The sequence below is a fragment of the Desmodus rotundus genome, chromosome 2 (genome assembly GCF_022682495.2).
Source record: "Desmodus rotundus isolate HL8 chromosome 2, HLdesRot8A.1, whole genome shotgun sequence".
Classification (NCBI taxonomy): Eukaryota; Metazoa; Chordata; class Mammalia; order Chiroptera; family Phyllostomidae; genus Desmodus; species Desmodus rotundus.
The window spans coordinates 6332623-6354860 of record NC_071388.1 but is presented as its reverse complement, the minus strand read 5'-3'; the positions used below and the strand labels follow the sequence as shown (position 1 = coordinate 6354860).

Below are 22238 nucleotides of genomic sequence, written 5' to 3'. Positions count from 1 at the left end.
CACTGCCTTCCACACTTAGCAATGGACTGGTGGTTGTTAGGGAGGCCGCAGTGTCTCTAAGTGCAGATTCGGTGCTGCCACCCACTGGACAGAAGCTGGCTTGCAGTATGTAGGGCCATGGAAGTTAGGAATGTCAACCCCTCACTGGTGCCAATTCAGCACCAAGAGGAATCCCTCAATTTGGGGATGTGCTGAGGAAGGAAACTATTTAGTGCAAACAGCTCTACTATGAAATAGCATGAAGTCAGCTCCAAGGTGGGTCAAGCAGTGTTAGCCAGGTTGGTGGAGTGTCAGATGTGGCACTGGCCTGCTGGCTCCAATGCTCTTTGGGGGGAGGGATCAGATAAAGGACAATGGCCTTTGCTTGCCCCAATGCAGACACTTCAGCTTCTCCCAAAGTGCCACTGGTGCCCTTCAAGTCACCACCATGGTGCTGGAGCTAAGAGGGAGTGAGTCTGAGTAGGTGAGTCCATGTGTGGTTTTTTAAGGAGGAACTGATTGGGCCTCCAGAAGTTTCTTCCACTGATTCAATCCTTGCTGGGTTTTGCAGCCAGAAGTTGTAAGAACTTATCATCCTGGCACTGGAGTCCTGGGCTTGGGGTCCTGGTGTGGGGTTGGGACTCCTTGCTCCTGAGGTATCCTTCCAAATTTTTATCCACCACATGTGGATGAGAGACCAGCTGGTTCAGCATCTATGCCCCTCCTACCAGTCTCGATGGATGTGGTTTCTTTATAATTCTGTAGTTGTGAGAATTCCATTCAACTTGATTTTTGATGTTTCTGAGTGATGGTGGTTCTATATTTTAGTTGTAATTTTGACGTGGTTGTGCCAAGAGGTGAGCCATGTCTGTCTGTGCCGCCTTCTTGACCAGAAGCCCCTGGTTAATGTTTCTGAATTAAAATAAGTGAATGCTTTTAAGTGAAGGATCTTCACAGTAACACTAGGACATTTCTCTGTCTAGGGCTTTTGTATAAACTGAGTGTGAAGCTCTTTCTTCTCTCACTTCTGTAGGAATATAGAATATTCCTGTAGGAGTATTTATCTTGCCATTGACTACTAAATTTTCATTTCTTTATAAAGCATAGAAAATGAAGGATAGAAAACAGGCCAAAAACATCCATCTCATCAGAAGCTGAGGGGGATTATTATTATTTTATAAATGGATCTTAGAGAAAGGAAGGGGGTAGGGGAGAGAGAGAGAGAGAAACATTGATCTGCTTCACTCATTTATGTATTTATTGGTTGACTCTTGTATGTGCCCTGATCTGGGATTGAACCCACAACCTTGGTGTATCCGGATGACGCTCTCACTGAGTAAGCTACCTGGCCAGGGCTGTACTGTCCTTTTTTAAAAAAAATCCTCATCTGAGGGTATGTGTATTGATTTTAGAGAAGAACCAGGGGCTGGGTGGGGGTAGAGGGAGGAGACAGAGAAAGAGAGAGATTGATTAGTTGCCTCCCATATACGCCTGGACCTAGGCATGTGCCCTGACCTGGAATCAGTCCTGCAACCTCTTGGTGCATGGGACTACGCTCCAACTAACTGAGCCACCTTGTCCGGGCTGTACTGTACTTTATTGTAGAGGAATTGTGATATGATATTAATAGTTTACTTATATAGTCACTATTGTGAGGGTTGTAGATGTAGTTTAAAATAATTTTAGAGAAAGTTAAAGGTCAGATGGGCACATATGAAATATATTAAATATTTATTTTAGATCCTAGTTAGATTATAGCATCCCAAACTTCACAGAAAAAGTTACTTTCTTCCATAACTTTATAATCAGGCTATCTAGACCCTACTACCTCTTTCTGTAACTCTTGTACTTGAAGAGGCTCAGGCTCACAGCAGTATTTGGTGGTAGTGATAGTAATAAAGTGATCCTAGGATTGTGGCTGATAAAGTTTGTGAGATTGCATATGGCAGGGGTGTCAAACTCATTTTCACTGGGGGCCACATCAGCCTTGTGGTTGCCTTTTATGGGCTGAATGTAATTTCAACTCTTTAAAGTTAAGGAGTACCATTTGTATAGTCCTAAAATTATTTCGGCCCTTTGAAGGCAACCACGAGCTGATGGGGCCCCCAGTGAAAAATGAGTTTGACACCCCTGGCATATTGCTACAAAAAACAAGATGGCAGAGAGATTGGCTATTTGACTGTTGTAGGGACTTAGTTCTGCCCTGACTCCTGGGATCTTATAACTGTGGCTTACTCATTGGAGTTGTTGAATAGAGACTGTTCTCACGTTTTTTTCTAGTACTAGAAAATATCGAAGGAAGATTACTCCATTGATTTGGTCAGTATACTATTAATTTTAATAATCCAGAACCATTATCTATCGATTACTTTTGTTGCCTTTTTTGGAACTAGAACTAAAAATTAATTTTCCAGATGCACTTTATTTTGTACAAAAATAGGATAATTTCCCCGCTCTCCACCCCATCTTTGATATTTTTCTAGAACCCTTAGAAATTTGCAAGGAGTCTATAATTCTCTTTAGGGGAATTACAGCTGCTTCGTGGGATTAATGTATCTGGATGTTGCCTAAACTGTGTTGAAGCCTCCTGTTTTAATTATTAGTTTTGTGACATCAAGGCAGTGGTGTAATATGTGTGTTTGTAAAGTTCTCCTTCTAGATTATTTAAGGGAGAAAGAGATCATGTCTAGCACTAGGGAGCAACTTGTTTAAAATGTTCTGTCCATACCTTTTCTATCTAGGGAAATTCTTTTTATCCATACCTTTTATATCTGATCTTCAAAAACAAACCTCCATTCTCAGGTAGGCTTGATTGTGTGACCTGAAAACTTAAAGTCAGTTGTGTAAGTTCTCTAACCATCTGAATAGTGGAAATCTCAAAGCAAACTACTAGGTTAGAGATGAATGATTTTCCCCCTTATAGAAATCATGTTGCCGTTGCCCAATGTCAATTTATCTTAAATATTTGACCGCTTTAGATATATTATTTAGGCTGATCAGTGCTATTTTTAGATTTGCATTACTGACAAGTTATTAGATCTATAATTTCCTTGGTTTCTGTTGGAATTACCAGTTTTTTCTTTTATTATATGTTTCATGGTTTTAGATTATACATTTAAATCAGTGATCTGTCTTGAGATAATTTTTGTTTATGGAGTGATATATGGATCAAAGTAATGTTTCTGGCAAATGGATATCCAATGATTTCAGTACCACTTGTTGAAAAGATTATCTTTTCTCCTTTGAATCTTTGTCAAAAACCAGTTGTCTTTATATAACAAGTCATGAAATCAGGTACTGTTAGCTCTCAACTTTGTTTTTTTAAAAGCTGCTTTGGCTTTTCTAGGATATTACATTTGCATATTAATTTTAGATTGAAATTATAAATTTCTACAATTTCTTGCTGGGATTTGGGGATGGCTTTGAATATATACATTAATTTACCACTTATTTAAATCTTTAATTTTTCTCATCAGTGTTTTATAGATTTCATTGTACATGTTTTTCACATGTTTTGTCAGACTACCCCTAAGTATTTAATATTTTTGATACTATTATAAAATTTTGTTTTTAAAACTTGCTTTCCAATCAGGTCTTGTCCAATAAACATGTGGCTCCTGATCATCTTTTGCAAATCTGCCAGCGCATCGGTCCCATGTTGGATAAAGAAATTCCACCCAGTATTTCAAGAGTCACTTCTTTACTTGGTGCAGGAAGGCAGTCTTTGCTACGTACAGCAAAAGGTACCTTAATTTGAAGAAGTGTTCTGCTTTGTATTACTAGCTTAATAATTATTATAATTGTGAAGTAATGTGAGCATTGTGGAAGAAAGGTGATATGTAACTATACATACCGTACTGTGGACTATAAAATTCTCTGCATTTAGCATAGACATTGAATTTTATTACATAAGTGTTTAATGGGTCCTTCTGCGTTTAAAAAAATGATGAAGGTATAGATGTTAAGCTAAAAATTTGAATTTACTCTGAGATGTGTTTGAGGTTTTATCAATGTGAGTTCTTAATTTTCCATTTTGTAGCTCACTTATAACTTCATTGAATGTAATTGTATGTGTCTAATAAACTCTTTAAATGCTAGAAGTATTTCATTTAATATTTAGATCTTTGAAAGCCCTTTGTTACAAAGGGGAAGTGATTTTCTAAATTTGGTAGCAGTTTGAAAACAAGCACCCAAAATGTATAATTGCATGGTTCTCTTTTCACCAACTTAATTTTTTTGCTAAGTTATGTGGTAGCAAACTGTTGGAATTGCTGTTCTTTTTCTGTAGCTTGGTATAAATCACTTAGACTAAGTATATGTATGTGATATGATCTATGTATACAACATGGCTTAACTGCTAATGGGCAAGAATGTTGGCTCTTCTGATCCTGAGCATACGTCAAGTTCATCCCCCGTGATTATTTTTAAGATCTGTTGCTCATATGATGCTGCCTCTTAGTTGTACCACCAGTATAAAGTTTGACTGAGAAAGAACCACCCTCCCTCTGGTTCCATGCCAGACTGGTTTGTCAGCATTAGTTGTTTCTTTGTGCTCTCTGGCCATGCCACACTGTGGCTTGAATTAGGAAACTGTTCATATTCTTCTTTTTTCTGTGTTCCTATTTACCTTGTAATTATTCTGTTTTAGGTTGTTATATAGTAGTTGCCTGGGTAGCCTGTTTTCTTTACTTGGGTCAAGCTCAATGTCGTTTTGTGATGAGCACAGCTTTAGAACTGGCAGACCTTAGAAGAGACTTCAGCAAGCTGTCCTAGGGTAGGGACCATATTTTTCTGTTTGTTTTGTACTAGTGCCACGGGAGGATGCCTGGTAACTGCTCTTTGATCATTATAGTGGTAATGAATCCATTCATGTAAAACGTTAATGTGCCTGTTAGTTTGGGGCACCCGAGGCTCAGTAGAAGTTTAGTAGGATGTCTTCCTGCCCGTCCCCTTTCAGTTGTGAAGAAGCTAATTTCTAGCACAGAATAATCTGTGTTCTTCTACTCCTTATAGAGGGGAAGACTTTTTTTTTTTTTTTTTTTTTTAGTATATTTGCTGGTAGGTCAAAGAGGGATGGGACTTTAGAATTAGTGTTCAGACTCATATATCCTACATACATGCTCTTGTATAAAGATCAGCTATGACCCTTGAACAAGAGGAAAGCCATTTAATTTTGTCAATATTTCCGAAGGAGATTAAAGTCATAATAATGGCCAAAATTAATTTTAAAACCTAATGACATTTAAATAGTTAATTAAATCAAGGATCTTCATATAAATCAAAGAAATCGAAATTTTCCTTACGAAAATTTTTGTTTTGGGGAAGTTGGATCAGTTGTGATTAAGACTTTATCGTTAATATTGTATGGTATAATTCCACTTTGAAAAATAAAAATTTATTTGGCATTGAATGGGACTTGGAGTCAAAAGATCTGGTTTTGTGGTCTATCTTGACTAATCATTTGCAGTGGGTCTCTTTAAAGGTCCTGGAACCTTTGAGCCTCAGTTACCTCATTTGTAAATTGGCAATTAATACCTACCTCACAGGGTTGTTGTGAGGATTCCATGAGATAATGTATGTGGAAAGCACTTTGTAAATTGTAAAGTGCTATACAATGTTAGTTGTTGTTGTTGTATCTGAGATGTCTTAAAATTTTTTTCCTTCAGAAATAGTCTAATAAACTTCTAGGGATTTTCTGTTAAAGTATATTAGTTGGTACAATTTTGAATAAACAGTTTATTAAAATATACGTAAGTATTCTATAAAATCTTTCTTGGGGTTAACTTTCAAGATTTTATGTGTATCTAAAATTCATTTTAAAGACTGCAGGCACACAGTTTGGAAGGGCTCTGCCTTTGCTGCTCTTCATAGAGGAAGACCTCCTGAAATGCCAGTGAATTACGGTTCCCCACCAAATCTTGGTAAGTGAGGCTGGCCTTTTAGATGCCTGAAACCATTCTTTTAATTTCTTGACCAACTTTGTAACTGCTCTGTTAAAATTTTAAAGGAAATACTGATAGTAGCATTGTCTCAGTAGTAACAAGGATCCATTTTCAAATTTGTTCTCTTAAAATATTAAAAAGTAATAAAAATGAATGAAAACAATTTTATTATTAAAAAAAAAAGTCTATACCAGTGATTATAATAGACCAGAACTGAGAAGAAACTTGTGTCCTTAGGATTTCTTAAACATAGGTTTTTGTTTTGGGGATTTTCTTAGCTTTTTACATATTGGCACCCCCTTAACCATTTTTGTTGTTTTTATTTCCTAGTGGAGATACATCGAGGCAAACAACTCACAGGGTGTTCCACTTTTAGCACAGCATTTCCAGGAACTATGTACCAGCATATAAAAATGCACAGAAGGATTCTTGGACATCTATCTGCTGTTTACTGTGTAGCATTTGATAGGACAGGACATAGAATCTTTACAGTGAGTTAACATTTTCAACTCAATTTGTTATCATCTGGAGCACTTTGGTGTTCATCAGAATCTTTTAAGAAATTTTTTAAAACACACAGATTCCATGTTTCCATTCGCAGGGATTTTGACTCACTAGGTGTGGTGTGGGGCCTGTAAATTTGCATTTTTATTTAGTGTCTCAAGTAATTCAGATGTAGATAGGCCTTGTATAGTGGTTGTGAGACTTGATTTAGAGCAGTGGTTCTTGGGAATGATCATCAAGGATGCTTAAAGATATACATGCCTAATACTTCTTCAGCCCATTGTAGACCTACTGAATTAGGCCAACTTCCACTATGTGTATTAATCAAGACCAAACCAAAACCCCTCCCACAAGTGTCTAAATCTTTCCAGGTGATTCATAGTCATATCGAGTGCTCACTGATCTAGGGAAATTGATTATTCAAACACAAATATTTCATAATTATTATAAAATTAATTGTAACTTGGGAATTTGATTTACATTTTTTATGTTGTAGGGGAAAATTAGGATGGGCAAAAAGTTCACATTTTAGGCCCTGGTTGGGTAGCTCAGTTGGTTAGAACACCATCTGATCTGCCAAGGATGTGAGTTTGAATCCAGGTTGGGCACATACAAGAAACAACCAGTGAATGCATAAATAAGTGGAACAACAAATCCATGTTTCTCTCTTCTCTCTTTAAAAAGAAAAGCTTGAATTTTATTTCTCACTTGTGAGATTCAGAGTAGATACTATTTGCAAAGTGCTGGTACTATAAATTTTAGACTCTATTGTTTGGTTATTTAAAATGAGGGTGCTAGTCCCATGTTTTTTGTTGTGTTTGGGAACAACTACTCTTGTATCTCAGCCTGTGAAATGTAGATCTGTCCTAACACTCATCAGATTATTTAGCTTCATGTAAACTACATTGACATTTAACTTACTGTTATTAGAATAGGTGAGCCATGAACTTGTAGTTGGACTTATTACTTGGCAGAGAATTTTGGGAAGATAGTATTTATAATATGGTCTGATCCATAGAAATGAAAACTTAACAGTATCTTTATGTAGACATTGTTTGATTTTAAAAACTGTTATATAAGTGTTCTCAGCATGAGTCAATCACACAGTATTCTGCAGTTGGAAAGAGGAGTTACAGATACTTGAGTGACATGTAAATGGTAATTTTTAAATGATAAAGGACTTCTGTATTGACATTTATTTTGGGTGCATTTTTTCTTAGGGTTCAGATGATTGTTTGGTGAAGATTTGGTCAACACACAATGGTCGCCTGTTATCCACATTAAGAGGTCATTCTGCAGAAATTTCAGATATGGCAGTAAACTATGAGAATACAATGATTGCTGCAGGGAGCTGTGATAAAATAATCAGAGTGTGGTGCTTGAGAACCTGTGCCCCAGTGGCTGTGCTCCAAGGACACACAGGGTCAATTACATCTTTACAGGTAAACTAGTGTTTGTGGGCACTTTGTGTATTAGCTCCTTTTTCTTTAAAACTCCTCTTTGGAAATGAGAAATGGTAAGATGCTTGGTAATTATATGCTCTATTTTAAATTTAGTAATCAAGAAAGACTATAATTAATCATTGTTCCATGATTCTTGGAAGGATGATTTAATAAATATGTGATGTAGTTAGAGCTTTATATGAAGGCTTGATGGATACTGAATGAGTCAGTTACAGACTGATGAGAATAGTTAATGGTTTTTCTACTTTAAAACTTGTGGACTTTGGTAAGCTAATTAAATTTGCTAAAATATATTTAAACTCACTTTTAGTCCATATTTTAGAATTTAGATTTAAGTAGTCACTTTCAACATGGTTACCCTTCTTTTTTGTATACTTGAAGAGACAGAGCTTGGAAGAAGCTGCTTTGAAAAGGTCATAGGTTAAATCCTACCTCCCTTAAAAAAGCAGGTAACCTTAGGGAAAAAAGTCATAAAACAGATTATAGCCCTAGCTGGTGTGGCTCATTGGATTGAGCCACCAGCCTATGAACTAAAAGGTCACTGGTTCCATTATAAGTCAGGGTACATGCCTCGGTTTCCGGCCAGGCCCCGTTGGGGGCATGTGAGAGTAGCCAATCAGTGTCTCTCTCACGCATTGATGTTTTTCTCCCTTTCTTTCTCCCTCCCTTCTCCTCTCTCTCAAAGTAAATAAAATTATAAACTATACTCTGAGATGCAAGGATAACTGTGAATCTTCTAATAAACCACCAAAAACAGTTCCTCCTCTTTCTTTTCTGCTAATGGTTTTCCTTTCCTAAGCTCCTGGTCATGAATGTCTCATGAATCAGCAAAGTTTGTTGCTTCTTCCAGGTTTTCCTCCCCATTCTGAGGGAAGAAGGAATGGTTCAGGTTAAGGGTCTTAGATTAATTGCATTGATTGGATCAGTTCTTGGTTCTTTATCTTACCTGTTTCTTTTCAATCACTATTGTACATTGCTGTCATACAAACCTTTTAGTTAACCTCAGTGTTTTATTTGATAACTACACTTACCTCTTAATTGCTGTTATGGGGCTCAGATTCTCTACCCATTTCAGTACCACTTCCAAAAATGAGCACTTTAGTCATGTAGGCCTTCCCATTGCTATCAAATACTGAATTCTCTGTCACGTGTGTACTTTTGTTCATATTATTTCTTTGCCGAGAGTGTGTTTCTTGGTGTCTTGTATTTTCCTCTTTATCTTTTAAGCCTTCTTGGATATCTCTTGACAAGATTGAATTTTCTCTAGCTTATTTGTATAGCACAATTGGGCATTAAGATTTATTAAGTACAATTGTTAGTCGTATTCTGAAGTTACAGTATAATTCTTATATTTTCTTCTAATACTTGTATGGTTTTAAAAAATGTTTACATTTTGATTCACTTGGAATTTATTCTGGGGTGCAATCTGGAGGGTAGATCCAGCTTTTCCCCCCAGGTTGCTGCTCAGCTGTCCCTTTACCATTTATGCAATTGTTCACGGTTTCCCCAGTGGATTTGAGTTGGGTTTTGGAGTAATATTTTTTTTGTTGGTTGTTTTGTTAATGTACCAGCTGTTCCCCATAGTTTTGATTTTTGAGGCTTGGTGACACACTTTCATTTTGATAGGACTAGATCTTTACTCTCTCTTTTTAAAAGTTTTTCTGACTCTTTTTGTTAATTAGTTTTGAAAATGATCTTTTACTGAGATCATATTAATGTTTATAATTTAATTTAGATACAGACTTTATTTTTTTTGTAGGTTATGCTTTCACTATAATAGTGTCACCTTTATTTTTGGATGTCTTGTATTTTAGATTGTCATTTCAAGTTAACTTTGGAAAACTGTTTAAACTACAACTTTAGTAGAAGCTCAGGAAATTGAGTTGTATGTTTTATTGTTTTTTAGTTTAGCCCAATGGCCAAAGGCTCTCAAAGGTACATGGTCTCTACTGGTGCTGATGGGACAGTTTGTTTTTGGCAGTGGGATTTAGAGTCCCTGAAATTCAGGTAAGTGACTTTAATTATGTAGTAAGTTTTCTTTTTTGAAGTCTGGTTATAAAGAGAAATTACAGATAGTGGTTCCCTTTTTGCTTTTGAACTTAATTTTTTAAAAAAGATTTTATTTATTTTTAGAGAGAGGGGAAGGGAGGGAGAAAGAGGGAGAGAAACATTTATTGGTTGCCTCCTGCATGTTCCTGACTGGGGACTGAACCTACAATCCAGGAATGTGTCCTGAGCAGAACTCCAACTGGTGACCCTTCACTTCATGGGCTGACACCCAACCAACTGAGCCACACCGGTCAGGGCTGAACTTAATTTTTATTATATACAGCACAGGTGGCAAACACAAGGCCCACGGGGCGAATCCGCCCCTCCACCTTGTTTTATCCAGCCAGGCACCTTGTTTCTACCCAGCAGCAGTGCCGAGCACCTTGTCCCTAGTTAAGGAGTAGTTATATTTATACAGTCCTAAAATGACATTCGGCCCTTTGAAGGCAACTTCGAGGCTGATGTGGCCCCTGGTGAAAATGAGTTTGATGCCCCTGATATACAGCATATGTGCCATATTGACTACTTATTGTTTACAATTTTCTATTTAGATAGTTGGGTATGTAAAAGGAGCATGGCTGTTCTATCTTAGTGTGCATGTTTTTGTGAAAAAAACGAGATAGTATGTATGTGAAACACTTGAAAAATATTAGAAATGTATAATTAGATACATAGAAGTTTAGGCAGGATCATTTAAGAATCAGAAGACCTGGATTTTGGACCTTTGCTGTCCAATACAGTATCCACTAGCCACATGTGACTGTGAAGCACTTCAGATGTGACTAGTGTGATTGAGGAATTGGATTAATTTAAATTTAAAAACTGATAACTGGATTCAGTTATTACAAAACTCTTTAAGTATATTTCAAACCACTTGAGAATGTGAATTTAGTTTTCAGCTATGAGAACTGAATATTTGATGGAAACATTCAAATCGAGATGTATTATAAATGTCCAGTATACTCTAAAAGATTTCAAAGATTTAATATGAAAGAAAGAATCTAAAGTTCTCATTAAAGGCCTTGGTGGAGCAGCTCAGTTGGTGAGAACATTGCCCCGTTCTGCCAAGTTTGCAGGTTCGATCCTTGGTCAGGGCACATACCAGAATCAAACATGGAATGCATAAATAAGGGGAACAACAAGTCGATGGTTCCCCTCTCCTTTTCTCTCTCTCTGTCTTTCTAAAATCAATAAGTTAAAAAAAATAAAGTTCTTACTAAAATGTTATTAATATTGTGATATTTCAGCTGTTTTGGGTTAAATGAAATAAAACTAATTTCATTCCCTTTTAATGTGGCTACTACAAAATTTAAAGTTACACATGTGGCTTGCATTTTTTTTCATTGGACAGTACTATAACCTGGTGGTTTTATGCCCTGCTCTGTAGCCTTGATGATGGGTTCACTTAGAGACTGAGCTGTAGTTAGATCAATTGCAAATTGGAGTTATTAGGCCTGCTCTTTCTGTGTAGTAGGATTGGTATGAAGATGGGAATTAGACAGTTTTCTAAAAATCCATCCAGCTATAATAGCATATGTGGAAATACTTGGTATACTGTGAAGCACTAGAAAAATAACATAATATTTAAATGTACTAGCTTAAAATCAATATTTAAATCATGTTAATGTGTAAAACTAATGTATTTTAAAACATGATCTTTTAAAGTTCACGTCCCTTGAAGTTCACTGAAAAGCCAAGACCAGGTGTTCAAATGCTTTGTTCTTCTTTTAGTGTTGGTAAGTACTTCTTTTCTTAGTTTTATTTTAGCATTTATTGAATGACCACATTGTTGATAAAAGCCTTTATCAGATAGATAGTAAGTGACTTATGTTCATTAGTTTAATCTGTGATGTTCATTTTATTGGCCTTTTTTTCCTCTTTTACTCGTTTATTCTGCCCTTTTTTGATTTTGATTAGTAATCAGTCAGTGATAGAAGAGATAGCTGGCCAACAGGAGGCTCAAAGTGTCCTCACCAGCGATTCCCATGCACGTGCCCCAGATGTTATGATATACTATGGTTGTGATTTTCTTTTAACGGGCTAACCTGTATATTTTTTTGTAGTTTAAATTTGTTTTCCACACATCTTGGTGAAATTATTCCCCATTTTCTTTTCTTGCACAGTGAACTCGTGTGCTAACCTTTCTGTTTTGGAGAGGTCAAGGATTTTTTCCCTGTAAAAGTCTGAAAACTTCAACAAGTGAACTTCATATGCTGTAGCTAGGTTTAGGTATGTGAAGTTGTCTAGAAAGCAGAGCCCCTTCTGCCAAACATTTTTTAGAGCAGCAGCACTTAGGGCCATTGCCACAACTCATAAAACAGAGGGCAGCAGTGAACATTTCCAGATTGAATTAACTTTTAACAATTAAAGCTCCATCAGATTTTTTTCCCCAGCACCACCAAATAATTTTTTGTGTGTCCTCACCAGCTGGGTGTCCTGCAATTGAACCCAGTTTTGATACTGTCTACTTAGAGAATAGTGAGAGATGTCACAGGTTAAGGGCTTATTCCTACATAATTCTCCCTTCCCCCCACCTCAAGCTTCAGACCAGGCTGTCACCTGTGCTTCTGACCTACTGCCTATTAGATTGGAGGTTTCCACAGACTCCTTTGAATCTCTCTCAAATCCGTCTTTCTGGGTTTTTATGGAGGCTTCCTTAAATAGGCATGATTGAGTCAATCACTGGCCATAGGGATTGATTAACTTTCTTCTTTCTCCCTCCCCAGAGGTTGGACTGAAAGTTCCAGTACTCTATTCATATGGTTGGTTCTCCTGGCAGTGAGCACCCTCCCCCTGCCTCCCCATTCTACACAGAATGCTTTCTTAAATTCACCTCGTTATAAACTCTGGAGTGGTTGAAATGGATTTGCTACAAATATCAAGACACCTTTATTGCTCTTATCGCTTAGGAAATTCCAAAAGTTTTAGGAGCTCTGTGCCATAAACAGGGACAAAGAGCAAATATATTATTCTAAACCTAATATCACACTACATTATATTAACTTTAAAATGTCTTTACATAGTGAATTGGAAAATGGATCTGTTGAGATAAACTTTTGTAGTAAGAGCTCTAGCTTTAATACAGAAATTTAGTTTGTGCAGATATTTGTTATAAAGTGGATTTTTAAACCTTAACATTTTATTTCAGGTGGTATGTTTTTGGCTACTGGCAGTACTGATCATGTAATCAGAATGTATTTTTTGGGTTTTGAAGCACCTGAAAAAATTGCAGAACTTGAAAGCCACACTGTAAGTATTCACATTTTAAAAACCTGTAGGTTAATTTAAATAATATTCCTATTGGTATATAGTAAAATACTGCTAACAGAAATCGATACGGATTCTAATTTTAACTTAATTATAGGAGGAATTGCATTTAAAGGTGAAGGATATTGACAACCTTGACAGTGCTACTATTTTCCAATGGTTATTTCAGATTTAAGTTCAAAATCTTGATTATGATAGTTGATTTGGGTAGGTTAGGTTTAGGTGGGCCAGTTTATCTTAACCAAGCTCGTGAAATCAGAATGCTGTTTTATTAATGTGTGGTGAGATGTATAACTTGGTGCTCTGGAGTACTGGTTATTGGTCAGGTCATGTTTTCTCCTAAATGCAGTTTTGTGAGTTTATTTGATAAACATAGATTTGAATCACTTCAAAAGAAAAAAACCTTTTTGGGTATAGATAATCATAAAACATGCATATTCAACCTTGTTTTCAGCTGCTTTAAACCTTTATATTTTGATCACTTTACACATGTATCAATTTTTATACAAATATTTTACTGCATATATCTTTGAGACAAGAGTCCTGTTAGATTAATAGATTCTTTGCACTTAAATGTGTAATTTATGTTTGAATAACAAGATTAAGCAGCACAAGCGCATATTTCTTGCTCTAAACCAAATGCGCTTCTAGCTCTAAAACTGTTTTTTGTTTCTTTGTTTACAAACTATGCAAATGATGACTTTTGTGGTTTTTTTTCCTCCTGATTTAGGATAAAGTTGACAGTATCCAATTTTGTAACAATGGTGATCGGTAAGTGTTTTTAGGCATACATAACTGTGCTTCCTATTAGTATAGCTAATATGTCACTTTGTATATTACAGGTATTTATTAGTATGTAGTGTATTAATTGAATGAAAAGTGTCTGGGGCAGTGGGAAACATGAAATACAAGGTTTTAGAATTGTGGTTTCTGCTGTCTCCTGTGACCAAATGTAGGTCTCCTTCAGCTTAAATCAGCTAAATTTTTGATTTATAGAAAAATTAAGAATGTGATTAAAATTAATGCAAAGAACGTGTAAAATTAATACATAAGAATGTAAAACTTCTTATGTTTGAGTAGTTAAGTCTTTTCTCGTCAACTACTTTTGAAATGAAATTATCCTGAAATGAAATTATCACTTAAATCTTTTTTTTGTGATTCCCAATGTCTCTCAGTTGCCTTTTCTAATCTGCAGTTTCTAACACTGTTAAAAGATTATTTTTACACAGTGGCCAGCATGAATTAATTTGAATTTAGAGTTAAGGTGCTTAGAATGGAGCTTTTACTCTCGCTACAGTAATTTTCCCACGTCTTTAATTCTTCCTATTTCCCCCTCTCCAGGTGCTATTGTTTTCTCAAAATCAATCTGTTTGACAAGCTATTGATTGAGTTTGAAGTGTGCTGTATTTTCACAGAGCCAGGCAAATTATAACAAACCAGATTGTTTCCATTTAGATATACCTAATGCTTTGACTTTTCACTTAGCACCTACAGATTTACCTGCAGTCAGGACAGCTACATAAATTTTTTTTTTTGCTTGTGATTTTAACTGTAGCTTTTGGTGACGTGTGTGAGTATAACATCTTTTTTGAATATTTTAAGGTTTTTAAGTGGTAGCAGAGATGGAACAGCACGGATTTGGAGATTTGAGCAGTTAGAATGGAGAAGCATTTTATTGGATATGGCTACCAGAATCTCAGGGTAAGTTGAGATGGTTTGTTTTAAGTACGGTACATTGTAAGTTCTTGGTCTGTCCCTGATTGGTTGATTGCTTCGTTCAGGGGACTGGAGCCCCACCCCCTGTTATGAAGAGCTATAATAGGAGGGAATGGCAGAAGGAAGGGAGTGGGTGGAGGTGGAAGAGGGTATAAAGGAGGATGCATGGTAATGGAAAAAAAATACAATAAAAAAGAAACTATTAGCCCTGGCTGGTGTGGCGCAGTGGATTGAGTGCTAGCCTGTGAACCAAAAGGTCGCCAGTTTGATTCCCAGTCAGGGCTCATACCTGGGTTGCAGGCTAGGTCCCAAGCAGTGGGCGAGCAAGCAGCAACCACACATTGATGTTTCTCTCCCTCGTTTTCTCCCTTCCTTCCCCTCTCTAAAATTAAATAAATCTTAAAAAAATAAACTATTAAAAAATGAAGTAAATGGCTAACTCCTGTGTGTCTGATAGAGATACTTAAATCTCATCTAGCCAAAAGAATTTATTCTTAACATTTACGTAGGAAAGAATAGCATATTTGTTCTACTGTTTCTCAAAGCATTGACTTCCTCTTAGGTGTTATATTTAAAATCACCTACACTTTAAAAGAATTGTAAAAATAGCTCAGGCATGTCAAATGTGGGAATTTTACTTTTCTGTAGATAGGATTTTTGGAATACTTTAAAAATTGTCTCTAGCTAAGTCTGTTGTTAAGGGGAGAACGTTGTGGTCCAATGGGAGAGGTTTTTTTTGCATGCTAAAATTTTGGCTTGTAAAATGGCTTTCTGTCCCTTCCCCCCAACACTTCACAGTTTTACACTTCTTTTTAGCATCTTATTGGTAAGTGTAGTACTTCCCAAGGTAAATATTACCAATTTGAAATACATTGCCTTTTTTTGTTTGTATATATATATATTGAGAGACAGTACAGGTGGTAGAAAAAACACATGTTTTCAAATCAGACTTTTGCTGAGATACTAATTAGATTGTTTATACCTATATAATTTTGAGAACATCATTTACTATTAGTCTGTTTCATCATCTGGAAAATGAAACAACCCACCTTTAAGTATTACTGGAAATTTTAAATGATAGGATGAAAGATGCTAGCATACTGCCTGGTCCATCGTAGGCATGTCAATATTATTTTGCCCATTGTAAATATTATTACTTTAGTTACACTGTAATAGAAATCTAAAGTTATATATTTTAGTTAGAGTTTATGTCCAAGGCTTAACTTTATACTTTTTCATACCAGTTTTTCTGAGAAATGTTCCACATTTTGTCTTTAGGAAATCTTCATGTCTGCTCTATTTTCAATAATTGTAAGAGAAATTAACTCATGATTTCTACTGTGGCTCTTATAGTAGTACTAGGTTTCAAAATAAATTTGATCTTGATATTTTTGTGGGATCTGTGGTAGAGGATGGAAGGAATATATACTAGAAATCTGACAGTCCTTGTTCACAAATAGATCTTTACCATTATTTAAAAATGTTACACCTGTATACTCAAAAGAATCTTAGTGTGAAAGTGAGTACTGTTAACTGAAATTATGAAGGGGAATGGGAGTGAAGATAATTTGGAACCATATTATAAATGATTGTTTTATTAGGAAAATATGAACATCAGTGTAAACACTGGAATAAAAGTTTTAAAAATGAGACTGAAAACTGCTTAGTTTTCTTGCTCCCATAGTCTTTTCATGGAGAGAACTTTTCCTACAATTCCTTTCATGGTGGGAATATGCTTTCTCATTTAAAGTTTTACCTCTTACAAATCTTGAAAAACAGAGTTTTCTGTATGTAAGAATTGATGGATCTAGAATTATTAGTTTTAGTGTTCTAATCTTGCCTATTCAACTTGATGGATGAACTGTAATAGGTCTGTTAGTAAATTCCAGGTTATTGACAGGGGATACTTTTTAGTTTAAAGGGGAGAGTGGAGTCCTAGTCTTTCTTGTATTTCCTCTTTTATGTTGTACTTTCCCCCTGACCTATCTAGTTAGAATTATTTTCTTGTCTGTGTTCCATTGTGTTTACATAGGTAGCTATTACATAACACTTATTCCATATTTTTATAGCTGTTTTCTTTAATGAAAATGTTTAGTACATGTTTGTAGTTCTCAGAATATGTTAAATGATTTCAGAAGCCCCTAGGCTTTTCCTCACCCTCTCACTGTTTACTGCTGACTATATTTTACAGAGAAACTTTACATCTCACTCTTATAAAGGCTGTAGAGCATTACAGACATATGTTTCCAAGACTATTCTTACTATGGGACCCATAGGAACGGTCTGTAGGGAAGTATAAAGAGACGAGTACAGTTTTACAGTTCAGCAAATTGTGTGTCTTTCTGTCGGGCACTTTTCTAGACATTGGGGATATGAAGATAAATTTCTTTCTTTCTGTCTTCCTAAAATTTCTTGTTGTTTCTGGAGAAACAGTTGAAAGTATTACTGTTAGGGCTTGGGTTTAGGAGAAAAGAGGTTCTAGAGAGAAAAAGCTTTGCTTTTATGAGTAGCAGTGGTATCCTGAAATCTGCCTTAATTTAGTCTCTGAACTGCTTCTGAATCATCCCCTATACTGCTGGGTTTGCCCTAATCTGTTTATATAGATTATCTGTAATGGGTTAGATGTGACCAACCTTCTACAGAGTTGGTAAGGTAAGCACATGAACTGGATTACTTTAGTTATTTTTGAATAGATGAGGGATTGTTTACATTGTATAGCCTACCATCCAAGTGTATTTACACATTGTGTGTGTGTGTTTTTTCTTAGGGACTTAACTTCTGAAGAAGAAAGGTTCATGAAACCCAAAGTAACAATGATAGCTTGGAATCAGAATGATAGCATTGTTGTCACAGCTGTGAATGATCATGTCCTCAAAGTGTGGAATTCTTATACTGGACAACTGCTTCATAACTTACTGGTAGGTAGTTCTTATTCAATATAACAAACCAAGATTTTTTTGAGCTTTAATTTTATTTTTAAAGCTATGAAATTAATATATTAAACATGTTTTTTTTTTAAGATTTTATTTATTTTTAGAGAGAGGGGAAAGGAGGGAAAGAGAAGGAGAGAAACATCAATGTGTGGTTGCCTGTTGCACGCCCCCTACTGGGGACCTGGCCCGCAGTCCAGGCCTATGCCTTGATTGGGAATTGAACCAGTGAACCTTTGGTTTGCAGGCCGGCACTCAATCCACTGAGCCACACCAGCCAGGGCTAAACATATTTCTTTCATTTATATTATCAAGGAAATAGAAGTTTGTATATATACTGGTAAAAATCACTGTCAAATACGTTTTTTTCAAATACATTTTTAAAAGCCCGTACACACTATGCAAATGTGGGTTTTTAATTAGAAACTTAGAAATTGCAAACCCTCCTTAACTATATAACTTTGTTGAATGAAGGGACATGCTGATGAAGTATTTGTTTTGGAGACACATCCCTTTGATTCCAGAATTATGTTATCTGCAGGACATGATGGCAGCATATTTATATGGGATGTTACAAAAGGTACCAAGGTGAAACATTATTTTAATATGGTAAGTGAAGTCTGCGATGTCTTCATGCGTGCTTCATGTGTTGCATTTGTTTCAATTATCTGGATTAAAAAGTTTAGCCAGAAACAGCTCTGCATGTTTTGGCAGTTTATATTTCTAAAACTCAGGGTATTTAAAGCCTAATAAATATCTGACAACTATATATATGAAATTCTCTGTATAACCGAGGGAAAGAGTTTCAGAAGTTATCCATGTAGCTTTGTGTGTATTGGTGAATATCTCTGTGTTTAAATTGGCAAAATTATATAGTGATTATACACAACTTGAGACTATGCAGCAATATAAATTTTGCCTGGCAATCATTGTCTTAGTAGAAAGTTTAAACTCTAGAAAAGTATTGATTTTTAGTTATAAATACTATACTTTATTAATCTTTAATTGTTTACTTTGTAGGCTCTCAGTCAATAGCCTTTTGTTATATATTAAAACAAAAGTTTCTGAAGGAGCTTGTTATTCATTTGTCTGAAAAAAGCCCTCATTTTGGATTGGTTTATGATCCTTCATTCAATCATTTTGAGAACTGATTCTTAGATCTTTCAAAATTTCTTCAACAGTAGTGGTATCTAAAAGTGAATTTTCTTTACTGAAAATATAGATTGACATGCTTAGTGAAAAATCTGTTTTTAAATTTATTTGCCTGAATCGTTACATTATAGCAGGCCAGCAACAGTGAAAACAGTTGATACAGCAAAAGCACTTGCATAAACTTGGTTATAACTTCATTCCTTTTTTTTTTTGGTTAGCATGTGCCAGACTTTTATTCGACTCATGAATGAGGCTTTTTCCCTCTGTGTTTCCTAGATTGAAGGACAAGGGCATGGAGCTGTATTTGACTGTAAGTTTTCACAGGATGGACAGCATTTTGCCTGTACAGACTCTCATGGGCACCTTCTGATATTTGGGTTTGGATGCAGCAAGCCATATGAAAAGGTCATTTTAAATATATATATGTATATATTAAAAATACACATGTATGCAGCATTATGATCAGACTATTACATTTAGCAATCAACAGCATGAGTGCAAAAAGAAAAAAAACCCCACTACATTAAAAACCCTTTGTTGGAATGCTTTACACTTTACACAGAACAGAAACTAAAATAACCTGTTATACAGTTAGTCACAAATACAGTCTTTTGAGTTTTTTGCCCATTCACATGAGTATTGTGTAAAACATGTCTTCTTTGTAGCAGTTAGGCCCTGCCATCACTGTGCTTGGTTGAGTTTACAAATGTCTTGTAACCTGTAGCTTCCCTGTCACTTCTCTGGCTTTCCTCTCCTGCTAAGCTTTGTTTCCTGGCAGTAATTAAAACCTTCTTTCACTGCCATAGCTACTGCTGCTACTGGAACAGCCATACCCACCTTGGTTTCGTGGTTTGGCAAAGTGTTGGCCTCTACCACCATAGGGGCCAGAGCTTCTGTCTCCAAAGTTTCCTCCTTTCATGGGTCCAAAATTTGAAGACTGATTGTTGTAATTGCCAAAATCATTGTAGCTTTTGCCTTCTCCAAAATTGCTTCCATTATTACCAAATCCATTATAGCCATCCCCACCGCCACCATATCTACCACCACCATATCTACCACCACCATGGCTACCACCAAAGCCACCTCGACCACTGAAGTTTCCTCCACAACCAAAGTTGTCACTCCCACCAAAACCACCTCCACGACCACCTCCGAAGTTTCCAGAACCACTTCGACCTCTTTGGCTGGATGAAGCACTAGCCACCTCTTGCTTAGACAGGGCTTTCCTTACTTCACAGTTGTAGCCATTCACAGTGCGGTATTTCTGAATGACACTCTTGTGTACAGAGTCACGGTCATCAAAGGTTACAAAAGTGAAGCTCTCTTTTTGCCACTGCCTTGGTTAGTCATGATTTCAATCACTTCAGTTTTCCCATATTGTTCAAAATAATCTCTTAGGTGATGCTCATCAGCGTTGTCTGTGATACCACCGACAAAAATCTTTTTCATAGTAAGTGGGCACCCGGTCTTTGAGAATCTTCTCTTGAGACAGCCCTCTTTGGTTCCACAACTCTTCTCTCCACCTTGTGTGGCCTTGCATTCATGGCTGCGTCCACCTCCACAGTGGCATATGTGACAAACCCAAAGCCTCTGGAGCGCTTGGTGTTTGGGTCTCTCATCACCGCACAGTCTGTGAGCGTTCCCCACTGCTCAGAATGGCTCCTCAGACTCTCATCTGTTGTTCCAAAGCTCAAACCTCCAATAAAGAGCTTCCATAGCTGTTCCGGCTCTTTGGGAGACTGACTTAGACATGACGACCTCAGGAGAGGGAACTTCATTGATGCTTACTCAGCAGCGTCCACCGGCAGAAAAGTTAAATATTTTTTACAACGTAAAATAAGTAGTTAAGAAGGATATTTTGAAAACAGGTTAGATGTACTAATTTTATTTCCTTGTTTTTTCTAATTATAATTAATTGCTTAATCTTTTTCTTCTAACATGTATAAACCTCATAGTATCAAGTATCAATGTGTAAACTTCCTTCCCCCCTTTTTTTTTTGTTTTAACTTTCCTTTTCTAGATTCCTGATCAGATGTTCTTTCATACTGACTATCGACCACTGATTAGAGATTCTAATAATTATGTCTTGGATGAGCAAACTCAGCAGGCTCCTCACCTTATGCCTCCACCATTCTTAGTAGATGTAGATGGAAATCCTCATCCAACTAAGTACCAGAGATTAGTACCAGGCCGAGAAAATTCTGCAGACGAACATTTGGTTCCACAGCTAGGCTATGTGGCAACAAGTAAGTATGAAGTCTTTTTTTTTTTTTTTTTTTTTTTTAAAACAAAACAAAGTAACTATTTGAAAAATGTAAGGAAAAATACAGAGAACTCCTATACTTTCAAATTCACCAGTTAATAGTCTATAATAATTGTTTTTATCATTTATCTCTAGATACGTATTGTTTTGATTCACTTGAGGCTCAAGTTCAGAATCTCATGTTTATTTATTCCTAAGTACTTTAAACTGTATTTTCTAAGAACAAAGATATTCTCTTACATAATCATAAACTAGAGTCAACATTTGACAGAATGCAACATACAATGTTGAAGCCTTCTGGAGCATCAGATCAGGATGCTTATGATTGTGACTTGTCCAATGGTAATGTCTTTGGACGCTCAGTTAAGGTGGTGTCTGCCAGGTTTTGCCACTTTAAAGTTATTTTTCTCTTCATAAATTTGTGGGGCCATACTATATAGATAGTCTGTTCAGTATCAGACTTGTGTTTTAGGATCTACTGATGATTTTGCCTCAATCAGTTGTTACTTGAAGGTTGCAAAATGATTGTTTTATAACTCTTACCATCATCAGACCTACATTTTTTTTTAGTTGGCCTTATATTACCCTTCCTTTTATTTATGTAGTTCATTAAGTTTTAGTTTGGACTTACAGGTCATAATATAATGAGTTACAGTCCAGCATTGTTGTTACTTTGTTGCCCATATTATCTTTAGATTTGAGTACTGGAGCCTCTTCTGGTTGAGTTTTGTGTCTTCTCAAGTCCCCCGGAGTACTTGTTTACTTTTTGGCATAAGATATTCCAGTCCCATCTTGTACTTTGCTTGGCCTAGCCAATTGCAATTTTTGTATTTTTCATAGGGGTACAGTGGTTCTCCTGATATATTACTAAGCAAAGGAAAACATGCTTCTATAGGCATACCTTGGGGATACTGCAGGTTCGGTTCCAGGCCACTGCAGTAAAGCGAAGAATAATGCAACAAAGCAAGTCACA

At 36.2% G+C, this 22238-nt stretch overlaps 1 protein-coding gene and 1 pseudogene across 3 annotated transcripts in view; one reads left to right on the top strand and one right to left on the bottom strand.

The window, feature by feature from the left end:
• Positions 1–22238, top strand: part of BRWD1 (bromodomain and WD repeat domain containing 1) — a 105404-nt gene that overhangs the window by 14335 nt on the left and 68831 nt on the right. For 2 of the 3 annotated variants that reach the window (XM_053917203.2, XM_053917192.2), the window contains exons 5-17: positions 3572–3722; positions 5802–5900; positions 6252–6412; positions 7646–7867; positions 9795–9895; positions 11603–11673; positions 13086–13186; positions 13935–13975; positions 14807–14905; positions 17688–17838; positions 18325–18459; positions 19279–19407; positions 21023–21248. In XM_053917203.2, coding sequence (XP_053773178.1) covers positions 3572–3722; positions 5802–5900; positions 6252–6412; positions 7646–7867; positions 9795–9895; positions 11603–11673; positions 13086–13186; positions 13935–13975; positions 14807–14905; positions 17688–17838; positions 18325–18459; positions 19279–19407; positions 21023–21248 — 1687 coding nt within the window. Of the gene's footprint in view, positions 1–3571; positions 3723–5801; positions 5901–6251; positions 6413–7645; positions 7868–9794; positions 9896–11602; positions 11674–13085; positions 13187–13934; positions 13976–14806; positions 14906–17687; positions 17839–18324; positions 18460–19278; positions 19408–21022; positions 21249–22238 lie in introns of those variants that run through there. The other variant, XM_024561677.4, reaches the window with a different exon arrangement.
• On the bottom strand, positions 19414–21015 carry LOC112305915 (heterogeneous nuclear ribonucleoprotein A1-like; annotated as a pseudogene).